This window comes from Taurulus bubalis (assembly GCF_910589615.1).
Source record: "Taurulus bubalis genome assembly, chromosome: 3".
NCBI lineage: Eukaryota > Metazoa > Chordata > Actinopteri > Perciformes > Cottidae > Taurulus > Taurulus bubalis.
In genome coordinates, this window is record NC_136591.1 from 17,288,600 (window position 1) to 17,304,424 (window position 15,825).

The 15,825-nt window shown below is 41.9% G+C and overlaps 2 protein-coding genes across 3 annotated transcripts; one reads left to right on the plus strand and one right to left on the minus strand.

Annotated features, from left to right (window-relative positions):
• The first annotated feature begins 303 nt into the window (after positions 1 to 303).
• LOC306734158 (galectin-8-like) lies at positions 304 to 6,845 on the plus strand. Its single transcript, XM_079215494.1, has 9 exons — positions 304 to 415; positions 1,948 to 2,036; positions 2,120 to 2,330; positions 3,169 to 3,288; positions 3,366 to 3,437; positions 3,708 to 3,734; positions 3,962 to 4,050; positions 5,595 to 5,763; positions 5,947 to 6,845. The coding sequence occupies exons 1-9, from the start codon at positions 377 to 379 to the stop codon at positions 6,094 to 6,096; spliced, it is 966 nt and encodes a 321-aa protein (XP_079071620.1). The 5' UTR covers positions 304 to 376; the 3' UTR covers positions 6,097 to 6,845.
• Positions 6,846 to 7,073: 228 nt separating this feature from the next.
• Positions 7,074 to 9,982, minus strand: LOC306734273 (ribonucleoside-diphosphate reductase subunit M2). 2 transcript variants are annotated; one of them, XM_079215626.1, is made up of 10 exons: positions 9,854 to 9,982; positions 9,603 to 9,662; positions 8,970 to 9,125; positions 8,775 to 8,891; positions 8,534 to 8,667; positions 8,358 to 8,452; positions 8,141 to 8,274; positions 7,961 to 8,065; positions 7,769 to 7,882; positions 7,074 to 7,515 (listed from the first exon to the last, which is right to left on the minus strand). In XM_079215626.1, the coding sequence occupies exons 1-10, from the start codon at positions 9,941 to 9,943 to the stop codon at positions 7,363 to 7,365; spliced, it is 1,158 nt and encodes a 385-aa protein (XP_079071752.1). In that variant the 5' UTR covers positions 9,944 to 9,982; the 3' UTR covers positions 7,074 to 7,362. The 2 variants fall into 2 exon arrangements, with proteins under 2 accessions (XP_079071752.1, XP_079071751.1); XM_079215625.1 differs by lacking the exons at positions 9,603 to 9,662; positions 9,854 to 9,982 and having other exon boundaries at positions 8,970 to 9,088.
• Between the last annotated feature and the right edge of the window lie 5,843 nt (positions 9,983 to 15,825).

The following is a 15,825-nucleotide window of genomic DNA, read 5'->3' on the forward strand; positions in this document are numbered from 1 at the left end:
TTCCAATTGCAGAAAGACGTCCTGCGTCCTCCCGTCTTTGAGAGTCTGGACTCCCAAGTCCAAACTCCAAAAGTACACAAGTCTGGTTTTAGCGTACTTGGTATTGAGAAACGGACACTGTCTCGGTTGTTAAAGCCAGCTGACCAGGGACACGTCACGTGACACTTCAGAGGAAAGGACGTCTCATGTTTCCTCGTTTCCTCTCCCTCGCATCCTTGGTGGGCGGGGCCAGGACGCACGTGAGGGAACCCGTATGCAGTTAAGAGACTCGGGACGCCTCGCTGTAAACGTTGTCCGGTTCCCGTCAGATGCGGAAGTAAACAAAGGTCCAAAGAGCGCTTCTCGTCGCAGCGTCTCTGTTCCACAGAACAACAACATGTCGGTTTCTAAGCCGAGGCAGACGTTCTGCAGTCCGGTAAGAGTCCTCCGGGTTCCTGCCGCGCTCCGGTACCGGAAAATTACGTCAAAGCTATCATCTGTAATACTTCTACTGCGTTTTATTAGGCTCGTTCGTAAGAGCTGCACCGCCTGGAATCCAGACGAGAGCAGGCGGCCGCAGCAGGAGGCGTTGACAAAAAACTGTGATCAAGTCGGACAGTTTTCAGCTGCCTTCAAAGTATACACAGTCATAGAAAAAATGACTTCCGACTAGTTCCGATCTTTAGGCTACTTGTAGTTTACAGATCACGTTTGGATTCATTCAGGTGTTTGTAAATATATACTTATGTAGAAATGTGCGTGTAGCTGCATCCTTTGTTATTTTTTATGTTTTCCTGTGAAATACATTACTACTGGTTTTGATATGTGTTGTATAAATACAATTTTGTATTATCAACCACACAATATATGTTTTTAGATTAAACCTGAGACTAATAGTCAACAATTGAGCGTTAGGTATTACAACTACACATAAAATAAGGATTTTCTACAACACGTGGTGTTTGTTGTCAGATCTAAGAGCCAATCAGCTCTCTGATGAGGCGACAGCCAGGCGTTTCCATCATGCACTGGGCCACGCAGTCGATGGAGAGCTACTGCGGCGCCTGGCTCTCCAATCAACGGCCGCCTTGTTCCCGTCAGAATAACATTGACCACGTGTGCATGACGTCAGAACAAGTCGGGACCAAGTCCGACACAAATCTAACCGGCATGCATTGCTCGCCAGCGATCGATTCTGCGCAGAACTGGCTCATGTCAAACAAGCCTATTATGGGGTTTATATATACTGCGTTCATACACTACCGTTCAAAAGTTTGGGGTCACTTAGAAATATTCTTATTTTTCACAGAAAAGCACAGTTTTTTTCAATGATGATAACATTAAATTAATCAGAAATACACTATACATTGTTAATGTGGTAAATGACTATTCTAGGTGGAAACGTCTGGTTTTTAATGAAATATCTACATAGGTGTATAGAGGCCTATTTCCAGCAACTATCACTCCAGTGTTCTAAAGAGAACTTTCATGTGAAACTCGCCAGTCTATTCTTGTTCTTAGAAATTAAGGCTATTCCATGCGAGAAATTGCGAAGAAACTGAAAATGTGTCTGGGTGACCCCAAACTTTTGAACGGTAGTGCTTATACTGCGTTTATAAATACTGTGTTTATATATACTGCGTTTTATACTGGGTTCATATATACTAGGTTCATATGTACTGCGTTTTATACTGGGTTTATATATACTGCGTTTTATACTGCGTTTCTGTATACTGTGTTTCTGTATACTGCGTTTTATACTGTAGATGTGTAAAAATTAAATGGAATCAGAATGTTTTTTGTTTTGTTTTTATTGTAAAGAAACACCAACGTTCCTCTGAGACAGTAAACAAGCTGAATATTTACATTTTGAAATGTAGCAGATTGTTCTGCAACTGGAGATAAAAAACATGAGATAAAAAACTAGATGTCTCGATGAATATCATTGTGTTTTGTTTCCACCACCAGGCGATCCCCTTCTCTGGGACGATCCTGGGCGGTCTGCTGCCGGGGGAGATGGTGCTGGTTCAGGGCTCGGTGCCGCGTGACGCCGACAGGTGAGGACGCGTTGATGACGCGTTGATGACGTCATCACTAACTGAACTAAGATACCGGTGTTCAAACCCAACATACCCCTCAGGTTCCAGGTGGACCTCACCTGCGGAAGCAGCGTGAAACCGAGGGCCGACGTGGCGTTCCACTTCAACCCGAGGTTCAGGAAGTCCCCGTGTGTGGTCTGCAACGCGCTGCAGGGGGGCCGCTGGGGCCGGGAGGAGGTCCTGGACCTGAACCCCTTCACCGCCGGGGACACCTTTGAGCTGCTCGTCCTCGTCCTGAAGGACACGTTCAAGGTGAGACAGGACTCACTGTGGGCCTGACACGTCACGTATGGATGTATGTACGTGTGTATGTATGTGTGTATATATATATATATATATATATATATAATATAAATAATCAGTGGCGGCTGGTGGCATTTTTTTTTGGTAGGGCCATCTAATCCCAGTATGATTCAATGCAAAAAAAGGTATCACGCATACTACTTTGCAGTTAAATATTTGACATTTATTCCAACACTTTGACTTCCCAAAACCAATGTAAGAGCTGTGTACAAAGGCACAAAAACGATTTGCATTAATCACACACACACACACACACACACACACACACACACACACACACACACACACAGAGAGCCAACACTCACACCAATTTCCTTTAAACAAACACAGTTATTACAACTTTAACTAACCTTGTGCCTCTTCTACGGAGTGCTAATACCGTTACTGTTTCTAATTTGTATAAAAAAATTAAGCATATTTTCCGTAGCTTTTGACATGCGACTTCCTTTTTATTGTCGCGATCCGCCTTAAAAATAAAAGAATCTCATCTGAACGCAGGTAAAACACATGAAAAAATGGATCACGTTTTATATATATAAATATTATTATTATTATTATTATATATATAATATTAATTATACATGTCAAAGTGTCTCTAGTTGATCTACAACAATTATTCATTACTGATAGACACAGAATAATATTCTTTATTAAAGGAGCCGTTATGCATCATGAGCACTTTTTGCTTCAATACTTTTAGTTCAGTAACATTTAGAAAGCAGTATTTCTAGACCGTGGTACTACTGGTACTTCTACTGGAGTAAAGTGTCCGTACTTTCTGCTGCAGGTGGCGCTGAATGGAGGTCACGTATTGGAGTTCCAGCACCGAGTGGATCTGGAGCGGGTCGACACGCTGAGCATCTCTGGAAAAGTCCAGGTTCAGGCTGCAGGAATCCTCCCGAGCCTCGTGAGTGCTGGGCAGCAACGCATGTGCTTCTGTATTCATGTGACGAGGAGAAATTAGTTGTTGTTGTTGTTGTTTAGAGGGACCTTTCTCCTGTGGCCAGTCTGACCAATCAGGAGCCACCAGAGAAGAACCAGGAAGTCCCTCAGACGGTAATCTTTGACCCTTTAATAATATTGAATATTATATATATATATATATATATATATATATATATATATATATATCCTTAAAATAAATGCCCAAAATGTATCCAGTTATCGCACGAACAACCAAATGAGTAATGTCAGCTTAAAAATGAAAACTCGTTGTATTCTTTATGTTTTCCATGTAAACAGAAAACAGAGGCCCCAAAATCGAGCCTTGTGGCATACCTCAAGTCATTATTAATGAAATGTTGATGATTGTTTGTTTTTTTTCAGCCGATAATCTCTTCTCCAGCTGACTTGGTGAGTTTTGCTGTCCCGTGGTTGTTGGTTATGGAAGTTAATAGAATTGATTATGTGGATGTAACCAGGTTACAATGTTTGTGTTGCATTTATTATCCACTGACCGTCGAGGACAATGTTTACATGAAAAATGAAAAGAACAAATCTACATTTTAAGAGCAGAATAAAAACTATTCACTTATTAAACGTCCTCTTCAGCTGATCTGAGACATGTGATTTTTGCACAGATAATTCCCTTCAGAGGCGAGCTGGTTAATGGACTGCGTGTTGGACGCAGCATCAGCATCACAGGAGAAACCAGCCGGCACGCCCAGAGGTAGACGCCTGTCTGTCTGTCTGTCTGTCTGTCTGTCTGTCTGTCTGTCTGTCTTTGGGGTTTACGCCTGTTTGTCTGTCTGTGTGGGGTTTACGCCTGTCTGTGGGGTTTACGCCTGTCTGTGGGGTTTACACCTGCCTGCCTGTCTGTGGTGTTTACACCTGTTTGTCTGTCTGTGGGGTTTACACCCATCTGCCTGTGAACCTGTTTGTGGGGTTTAAACCTGTCTGCCTGTTTGTCTGTCTGTCTGTCTGTGGGGTTTGAACCTCAACATGTTATAATTGTTTCAACCTCAACATGTTCTTCGTGTTTCAACCTCAACATGTTCTTCTTTTTCGTGTTTCAACCTCAACATGTTCTTCGTGTTTCAACCTCAAAATGTTCTTCTTGTGTTTCAACCTCAACTTGTTCTTCTTCTTGTTTCAACCTCAACTTGTTCTTCTTCTTGTTTCAACCTGTAGCGTGAACGGTGGTCTTGCCAGGGAAAGAGGAGGGTAGAGGGGAGAGTAGGAAAGGCAAGACCTCGCACCTAACTTGGTGGCACTCCGTCGGCTAATTATCCTAGTGATCCCGGAGGAAATGATAATCCTCATCCGATATTGGAATAACGCCTTCGGTCTTTTATCTCGCCCCGTGCTATATCGCTAGGTTTTTGTGTTATTTTCGAATTAAGTTATAGGTTTTGTCGAGGGTGTTTTACAGCTTGGGCTCTAGGTCCCCTGCGGTAGGCTGTAACTTGTCTCAACCCTTATCAAGCGAGTACGTATATCGTCTATACCTTCTCTCTACCTATTTTGACACCATCTCATCATTATGACAAACACTGCAAAAGTCTTCACCCAAAGATACTTACCTTAAGTCTCTTTGGTAGATTCAGTCGTCACCTCTGTATCTCACGGTGGATGGACAGGGAAAGAGGGTTTAAATTGTTTTAATGAACCAGAACCTTTTGTTTGGTTTCAGTCCCTTCCAAAGGTTAAGGCTAAGTTTTTATTCAAAGTTTATCCTAGATACAAAAAAATAAATTCAATCAAACAGTTTAAAAGTCACAAGTAACTAAGAGAAGGGGTTAAGTTGTTTAGAGCTGGTGAGTGAAAACCTCTTCTCTCTTGTCTACTCCTGCACAGATTTGCCAGGCACCCCCAAAAAACATGCATTCCTACCCCCTCTTTTATACACCAGAATACATAAGTCATCCTGTCACCAGAGTTGGACAGAGGAGGTTTCACTACCTTATTTGGTAATACTGCCAATGCATGCTCTTTAACAAAGGAGAGAACATTTAACACATCTCATTCAAAAAGAGTATATAACATAGCAACTTATTGCGTCCTATGAATTTTATGTGGTCTAATCACAAACTATAATGAAAATAAAAACCAAACAGTATATTTATATATTCAATGGTTATATAGAAAAAAACAATGATTATATGGTTATAATAGTTAGACCTTTTTACTTTCATATTATTCCTTGGACACTCAACAAACCTCAAATTGTTCTTCTTCTTGTTTCAACCTCAACATGTTCTTCTTGTGTTTCAGCTTTGCTGTGAACCTGCGAGTGTCCGGCTGCAGCGACATCGCTCTTCATTTGAACCCTCGTCTGAAGAAAGAGGTCTTCGTCAGGAACTCCTTCCTGTCTGAGTGTTGGGGCCCCGAGGAGACACAGCTGGCCCCCTCTTTCCCGTTCAGGGGGGGACAATACTTTGAGGTACCACACCACCAACTATATGTATATATATATATATATATATATATATATATATATATATATATATATATATATATAAACACACACGTTTAGTTCTTTCCTCCCTGCAGAGCCGTTTGTAGCCTCCTCTTTTCATTGGTTCTGTGTGAGTTAACCTGCGTGTGACGGTTCGATTCCCTGCAGATGATCATCCTCTGTGACCCGCAGCAGTTCAAGGTCGCAGTCAACGGGCTCCACCAGGTGGACTACAAGCACCGGGTCCAGGACCTGAGCTGCATCAGCCAGCTGGAGGTCCAGGGAGACATCACGCTGCTGGATCTCAAGATCCTCTGACCCTTGCTGACTTAAATCAGGGCTGAAACACGTAGACATTTATAAAGCTCAATAATGGCATCACATCAGTAACCATGAACGAACATGAAGGTGAAACAAACTGTTGTGTGCAGAGTTCTGCAGGCTGTAAAGCGATGAAGTGAAATCCTGTTAAATACTACACTTCTTATCCTATTCAGGGTCGCCAGAGCCCAGCTGGGGGGACAGGTGTCCAGTTTATATATCAAAGTATTAAGATTACCGTTGTGCTTCTTTAATTGCTTCTGTTGATGCACTTTGACCAAATAAATAAGCCAGTGAAGGTCGTCTGTTCTCAAGAGTGGAACCCTGAAAACACACTATCACAAGGATGTGTGTGATTGCGGACAAGAGGAATTCTTTGAAAACAGCTATGAGTTTGTCAAACTGTTCTTCTCCCTCACATGTTCACATTTAGCTGACGCTTTCATCCAGAGACTTACAATAAGTGCATTAAACCATGAGAATAGACTGAACAAGAATCAGGAAAGTAATATTTCTTCAATAAAGTTAAACTGAGTGCTGTAAGTGCAAGTTTAGTTCTATACAAACTGGGAATAGAGGTTGAAGATTAAAATGTGACGTTAGGCATTGTGAGTCTGTATATAAGTAAACAGACACTTATGACATCAGGTAAAGGTCTTTATGGAACAGACATTCTACCGTAACTAATTGACTTGTTGAAAATGTAAAAAAAATATACACTAGTATTTATTCAGTTAGATTTGAAAAGAAGCAAATAAAGGTTGATCTCCAAACATGCAGTCAGTTGTTGAATCGAAAACTGCAACTACTATAGTTGTATATGACCAAATGTTTTTAGAGGCAAAGTAAAAAAAAGAAAGTAAACCTTAATTTAATGTTAATGAGTCCATGTTTTCAGATGCTAAACTAAGTGAACGGTAAAAAAAAGATTATTTTAATGAAGCTGTTGTGAAGAACAACCAACCAGATGTGTTTACATAACTTTTATTACAAAACCAAATCGCTTAATAAAATAAAAACTGTACATATTTGACAAAGTACCCCAACGCGCTCTGCTCTAAAAGTGCTAATAAATACATAATTACAAAAGGCAGGTCAAATGTTCAGGTCAAACAAAATGACAGCATCAAATCTTCATGTGGAAGTTGAATTTCATCTGCCCCCAGCATGCAACTGGGTCAGCAAGCACCAGTCTATTGAGATGAATGAACCACTAGGTTGACTTAGTGTGCTTTTGAGTTTGACTGAGGCGCCGCACCGCCCTCAAAAGTCGGCGTCCAGCCTGAAGGTGTTGTCAGAGGCTCCGGACATCACGCCCATCCTTTGATATTCGCCCACGCGCTTCTCAAAGAAGTTGGTCTTCCCCTCCAGAGAGATGTTCTCCATGAAGTCAAAGGGGTTCTCCACCCGGTAGATCTGCAGAACACAATACAGAACCTAGGTCAGACTATTCAGCTCAGGTTCTCTAGCGGAATACAGGCGAGCCGGGTCCGTTCAGACCAGCGTCTGTTTCGTGCCGCCGGCGCCCCGTCGGAGAACCACTCGTCCTCCGAGCAGAACCCTGCAGCACTCGGCCCCCATTGTCGGCCGAGGTCCGTACCCCTGCGCTTCTCATCACTACGGACCCTCTGGTGTACTGGGAGCTGTGGTTCTGCTGGGAGGAGCTTACCTTGGTGAAGCCCAGCTCCAGCATCAGCCTGTCGGCCACGAACTCGATGTACTGCTTCATCAGCTCGCAGTTCATCCCGATCAGCTTCACTGGCAGAGCCTCCGTCAGGAACTCCTGGGAGCGGAACCAACAGCGTTAGACCAGTGAAACCAGTTCAAGCAGCAGCACAGAAAACACAACGTGTCCACTAACCTGCTCGATCTCGACGGCGTTCTTGATGATCTTGGTGACTTTTTCTGCCGACGGCTTGTTCACCAGATGTTTGAACATCAGACAAGCAAAGTCACAGTGCAGACCCTGGAACCAGGAACAGACCAGTCAGGACACAGAAACCAGTAACAGACCAGTCAGAAACCAGCAACAGAGCAGTACCTCGTCTCTGCTGATGAGCTCGTTGGAGAAGGTCAGGCCGGGCATCAGGCCTCTCTTCTTCAGCCAGAAGATGGAGGCGAAGGACCCAGAGAAGAAGATTCCCTCCACGGCGGCGAAGGCCACCACACGCTCCCCTAGGGGAACCACAGAGTCAGGATCAGTACTCTACACCGGATCAATACCGACCCACAACGGGAACCTCAGAGAGCCGCTTTACCGAAATTGGCGTCCTTATTGCCGATCCAGTTGATCGCCCAGTCGGCCTTCTTCTTCACACATGGCAGAGTCTCGATGGCGTTGAACAGGTATTCTCTGTGGGTCAGTGAACGCACCGTCAGTCACAGGCCTAGACCGACGAGGACCAGAGGCCGGGACCGACGAGGGCCAGCTCACCTCTCTTTGGGTTCCTTGATGTAGGTGTTGATGAGCAGGCTGTACATCTCAGAGTGGATGTTCTCCATGGCGATCTGGAACCCGTAGAAACACCGGGCCTCCGTCACCTGCACTTCCTGTGTGAAGCGCTCCACCTGGTGGTCACATTGAGGACAGCGGGAGCCCATCAGAGACGAGCACTAGACCAGCATCAAGTTGTCATTGTGATTCAGAATATAAATACACAGATATATATAGTCACCAGGTTCTCGTTGACGATGCCGTCGCTGGCAGCAAAGAACGCCAACACGTGAGAGATGAAGAAGCGCTCCTCGTCCCTCAGAGACTCCCAGTGCTGCAGGTCCTTGGACAGATCCACCTGAACAGAGACAGGTAGTGAACATGACGCCACCTGACACCTGCAGGCCCCGCCCCCACAGGGGTCGTCTCCACTCACCTCTTCTGCGGTCCAGAAGGAAGCCTCGGCCTTCTTGTACATCTGCCAGATGTCGTGGTACTTGATGGGGAAGATGACGAAGCGCCGAGGGTTGTTCTTCAGCAGCGGCTCCTCTTCATCACCGCCGCTCTTCAGAGACACACGGGTTACTACACACTCTACGTCTCTGGTGCTTTAAATTATTATCAGTCACAGAAACTAATCTTCAGACCCAACAACTTCATTCAATCTGTACATTAATCAATAAGTGAACTAAAGAGTTAACACATGTATGTGTAAAGAGGAAATAATGTTGACAAACTACAGATTATTATTGTTCCATCTAGTCTGAACTGCCAATTAAAAAGAATTTAAAAACCAAAAAAAAAAAAAAAAAAAAAAAAAAAAAAAAAAAAAGTGTACACATTTGGATCTAATAGAATAAATATTTCTGAAACCATCGACATATACAGCAGCCAATTAAAAAGCATTGACTATTAATGAACAGCTAGCTACAGATAGTTCTGGCGCCAGAACTGACAGTTTAGGCGCCAAACCAGCAACACAAAGAAATAACCCGGGAACATGAATAAACAACATGACGTCAGATGGAGACCCTGGGGGTCACGTGGGGTCTGGACTCACCGGAACGTCGGAGAAGATCTTCCGCGCGGTTTTAGACGCCAAGATGCGGCTCGTGTTCAGACTCGGTGGCTGAAAGACACGAAAGGATACTTTTACACACAACGAATACTTTTTGATTGAAGTACACGTGAAAACACAACGAATACTTTTTGATTGAAGTACACGTGAAAACACATCCACATAAATGTCCCCGGAGAGGCTCAACAGTCGTCGAGACGTTTTCCTGGTTAAACGTCGTCCGGTTGCTCTCCGGTCCTCACCGTGTTCTCTTTGTCCAGCGCCATGTTGTCCATCTGCCCGCGGAGGGACGGCTCGTGCTTCACCGAGAGAGGAGCGCGAGCAGAAAGCATCGTGGAGAATAAAATATAATTTACGAATAAAGAGTTTAAAACCGGAGCAGCGAGGACGAGGCGCGAGGACTGGAGCGGCTTCTGTTGTGCGCGAGCCTCTCATTGAAATACTGGCGCCAGATCGCAGCCGGCCAATAGGAACGCAGCGCGAGCTCCAGCTCTTTAAAGTGACGCTGCTGACGCAGCCAATCAGGGGGAGAAGCCACGCTCACGTGCCGCCCGAACAGCTGCGGCCGGAAACTCACTCGGCTTTGTTCGTGCGGGGGTTAAGAAACTTCCCGAAAGAGACGTTACAAAACTATTTAAATGAGCGTTTACACAACTATTTAGATTTGGACAAAGACATGCATTTGTTAAAACCGCTAAACTCGTAATAACAAATACAAAAGACGATAATAAGTGTAACACCTATGCTACAGTCACAAGTTAAATTGAGATGTTCTCTTATTTCGCTATATAACTGGTAATAATTGTGTCTTTGACGTGTTGTACCTTCCATCCCTTCAGGTTTCGGGCTCTGAAACTACAGTTGTATGTCATCTTTCATCTAAAATTAGACGTTTTAAGGTGAGTTTCCTCCCTAAAAGCGAAGCGGATCTGATACACCAGCTGTTTCCTGTTTCCCGCCGAAGGGAAAGCGCTGATTGGCTGCTGGGAAGACTTCTTCGTTGGGGTATTACGGCAGCCTGAATCCGCTCTGTTGCGTTGCTGCCCCCTTGTGGATCCAGACATTGCTGTTCCATTAAATACCCTTTCTACAGTCTCTATTCTATTATTTATTTTTCATTTATTACAGACTTCAAAATAAGTCTTTCTGATATTTATATACAAAAAATACACAAAACCACAGTATAAAAAAACTCAGACATTCGTTACTTCTTTTGAGTAAAAGCACAAAAGTATCAGCATGTCGTAATTTACAGACGATCAATAAATCTTTTCATCCTGATTTCTTAAACTTAATCCATTAATGTGTTCTTTATAATCTATAATTATTATTATTATAAGTTGTTCATATTTCGTATTAGTTATAAAAGTAACTGCATTTATCAATGTGGTAAAAAGGACAATATCTCCCTCAGGAAGTATTTTGTAGCTATACAAGTATTACATTACATTTAGCTGGCGCTTTTATGCAAAGCAACTTACATTTTTGCTCTATACACTGTAGACACAGCAACGGGGAGCAATTCAGGGTTTAGTGTCTTGCTCAAGGACACATCAACCTGGACTAGCACAGCCAGAGCTCGAACCACCGATCCTCTGATTGGAGGTCAGGCATGCTAACCACTGAGCCACAGTCGCCAAGTCCCTCAAAGTTCTACTTCCGTAAATGTATTTGATTGCTTTCCACTACCGCTTGCAAATTAATATTTAAATTAGCCTATTAGCCTCGCTTGCCTCTCTGTAACAATAAAACAGATTTAATCTCACAACAACATGTAACATCAGACAGGTCTGATATCAATATCAAATATTACTAATATTCTAAAGATGTTGCCTTTTATAAGAGACAAACAACAGGACAACAAATAATTCAAAGAAAGAAAAGTTGTGTTGCTGTTGTTCTGAGTTTGTACTCATGGTTGATTGCGCTTATTGTAAGTCGCTTTGGATAAAAGCGTCAGCTAAATGTAATGTGATGTAAAAAGGAGAAAAAGAAAAGTCCCCAAACACAATCGGTAATGAAAATAATTAGAGAATCGTTACATAGATTTGACCCACAAAAGTATTTCAAGAGGTCAGAAATATATTCCTTTTATTTCAGACTCATGGGTCCATATAGCAACAAACACAAATACACAACAATATATCAAATACAATACAATACGAGGACACAGGTATAAACATTGCAGTTAAAAAGAAGACTAATGGATGATTAGAAAACCAGAGGTGTCAAGTAACGAAGTACAAATACTTCGTTACCTTACTTAAGTAGAAATTTTGGGTATCTATACTTTACTGGAGTATTTATTTTTCAGACGACTTTTTACTTCTACTCCTTACATTTTCACGCAAACATCTGTACTTTCTACTCCCTACATTTTAAAAATAGCCACGTTGCTATTTCATTTTGGTTTGTTTTCACTCCGGCTTGTCATCGTTCAAAAACACACACAAACCTCTCCGTCCCGTTGCCCACAGATACGTGCGCGCGCACACAGGTGAGCACTGAGCACACAACAGCGGACAGAGAGCGTCGAAAAATATGTCGCGTGAAAAGCAGACCGCTATATCTGCGTTTTATAAATTTTTATAGGGATATAAAACTAAGTCATTAATAAATCCATGGACAAATGCCTGTACTTTCGGGTAAATGGTTACGGTACGCCATTAACAAGTTACGCTTGCGCATGCGCCACGGCGTGAGCTCCGTGAGCTTGTCTTTTCTTGCTGTTGCGTTTCTCAAAATAAAAAAACAGATCTAAGCTCAAGATTGAGCATGAATTGAGAGAGGCCGTATCAAATCTACAACCCCGTTTATAACATATGTGTTGAGGAAAGCAGGTCACTGCAGCCACTAATACTGATACAACCTGATGGCTCACATATCTGCACTCATTCTGTTTTGTTTGGCAAAAAAAATTAAAAGCTTATTGTTTTCCACAATTAGCTATTTAGTAGTAGCTAAATATTAGTTATTTTTTGCACAGATAGAACTTACACAAAACATTGTCTGATGGGGCAATCTGATTTACTTGAAAGTGATTGCAATTTTCTTTATTCTGTTATTTATAAAAGCACAGATGAGTCACACAATTATGTTATTTACAGAAAAAGTTTGAGAACCACAGCTTTAAGTGTTTGTGTCGCTGCCACCGCCGCCTATTTTGCACTATTACAATACTTATAGGCAACTAGTTATCATGTCTTCCGCTCCATGAAATGCATGTTCATGCTCATTACTTTTACTTTTATACTTTTAAGTAGTTTTTAAACCAGTACTTTTACACTTTTACTTAAGTAAAAAGCTTGAGTTGATCCTTCAACTTTTACAGAAGCATTTTTAAACCCTAGTATCTATACTTCTACTTGAGTAATGAATGTGAATACTTTTGACACCTCTGTAGAAAACCCTTGAAAACCCTTGTGCAATTAAAAAGTTATGCTGGTGAGAGAAGCTATAAAACTGGCCTTCATTTGAGCTAGTTGAGTATCTGGAGCATCACATTTGTGAGTTCCATTATACTCTCAAAATGGCCAGAAAAAGAGAACTTTCATGCGAAACTCGCCAGTCTGTTCTTGTTCTTAGAAATGAAGGCTATTCCATGCAAGAAATTGCGAAGAAACTGAAAATGTGTCTGGGTGACCCCAAACTTTTTAACGGTAGTCATCATTCCTGATGATGTGACTCAAATATCTGACTTTGTCCAGCACATTTGGTCTCCCATAAAAGAAGAGGGAAAATGTAGCTTCGGATCCTCCTTGGTTTTAACTATCATGATGACACTCTTTTTAGAGTTGAATTTTATATCATAGTACACGCCATACCTTGAGCAGACTCTGAGCAATTGCTGTCAGCGTATCAGATGGTTGATAAGACTTTCCCCCACCATCCATCCTGTCTTACACTCTTTTAACTTTTTAGAAAGGTCATCCATATAAAGATTAAAAAGAGCAGGTGACAGTATTCCACCTTGTCGGACGCCATTGGTCACTGGGAAGGGTGCGGATACACTCTTACCCCATCTAGCTCGCATGGTTTGATGTGAATACCAAAAGTGTAGAATCCTGATCAGATACGGAGGGACCCCTCGCTCTTGCAATTTGACAAACAATTTAGAATGATTAATTTGATCAAAAGCTTTAGATGCATCCAAGAAACACATACATATTGTGGTGTTATGTCTCCTGTACTTACTAACAACTTCCTTCAGTGCATATATACATCAGTCTGTGCTATGTTTACTTCTAAAACCAAATTGATGATCAGTGGTTATTATGTACTCTTGAAGCCTATCTAAGAGAATTCGTTCTAGTACTTTAGAAAGTACACTGGCCAGAGCAATTGGTCGGTAGTTTTCAATGCTGGATATTTTACCGGTTTTATTTCAGCATAGTCAGGAAGTACGCCATGCGTTAACAATCCAGAGAAACACATAGTAAGTAACACTGAACTTCTGTTGCTGCCTCAGATGTTCTGCTGTTATTTGGTCAAGGTCACATGCTTTGTTCAATGGCAACACTTCATCAGGTCTAATACACACACCAGTCCAGCATCATTAGGAACATCACCAATATTAAATTTGTCACTCTTAACACTGTTAAAAATATCTCTCTATAATGTTTACTCCACAGATCTGCAATACTGTCCGAACCAATAGCCCCATCAATATTGGATGGCAGGGACGTATTCATGTTATTGGCAACATTAACTTCTTTCCAGAAATCATAGATCATTATTCTGTTGAAACTTTTTGACCATGGAGTTTGCCCTCATGGCCTGTTCATTTCTTTTAATAAAGCGCACAGCATATTTAAATCTAGCATTTGCGTGTTTCTTGTGTTCACACTCTGGACCATGTCTTGCTTTTCCTGATAAAACCCAGTTTTTAAAAGCTTCTCAAGCCTCTCTATGGAGTTCAGACATATATTCATTCCATCCTGGCCTAAGATTATGCTGTTTAGACCTTTTTTTTGCAGAATGATTTCCTTACATTATTTAGACAACTCACAATGTTATCATACATTACACATAGATCACTATTGTGGTTTTGTTTTTTACAGTTAATGTTGCCACACAGAATTGCATCGAGTGGTATATCAATATTTCCGAGGCTGAATTGTAATGGAATAAATCATCTTCTGTGAGCTTTGACCAATCTACTTTAGAGTGTTGTTCATGGTTATCATCATTACTGCTCAACTCACAACATTTAGTCTCATAGAGACAGGTATGTGTTATGAGGGGTATTCTTCGTACGTGTTCAACAAAGTCGATCAAATGTCCTATTATCCATCTTAAATTAGCGATTCCTGTTTGTGAATGCAGCATAACGCCGCCTACGCTGGTCGGGCTAGAGTCACATGAGCATCGCAAAATATCAAGTTAAATGCGTAAATGTTGGGGATATGTATCGGCTAATTTTAAGTGCCTCATCACCCAAATCAATCAGATTATATTGAAATGTGCCTGTATTATATATGTGTATACATGTATGTGTAGATTACCATATAACTAGGAGTTTGAATATGTGTATGGGCGGATCAGTACCTTAACCATTTTCTACAATAATGATATGTATGGTGTACTAATAGCACTGTCATATAATTATGAGTGCTTTAACACATCCATAAATTTATTAAGCGCTAAATAAACGTTACGAACAGCACGGCATGCAGCGGCTTTCCCGATGTTCTCCACATCGCAGACACTGTACAAACATGTAAGATCTGGAAGAACTCTCTCCCTATAAAACTAATATAACTAATATCACTCCTTCATCAATGAGGAAGGGAGCTTCCTTTTTTGTCCGGTGGGAGTGGCTAGCTAATCCAGTGAATTTCACTAAACCTGCTCTGGAGCAGGTTAAGGAATTTTGATGTGTTGCTATGGTGATTTTTCTAAACTTGCTTCGAAGAACCGAAAAGCCTGACCTGCGTCATTTTATCCTGAAAATGATCCAGCTAACTCAGTAAACCAGGTACGAAGAATAGGGTCCAGGAGACGAGGGGAGACACCTACATGCAATTCAGAATAAAGTGATCAGTGCAAGATACACGGGAGGAAACAGGAGAAAGGAAGTGGTGGTGGCAAGACTGATAATTGGACACAGCAATCTGCAGAGCACATTGCATATGATAGGGAAGCACCCAACCGGTCTCTGCAAACACTGCCAGGTACCAGAAGCGTACAAACACGTCATCACCACCTGTATTAG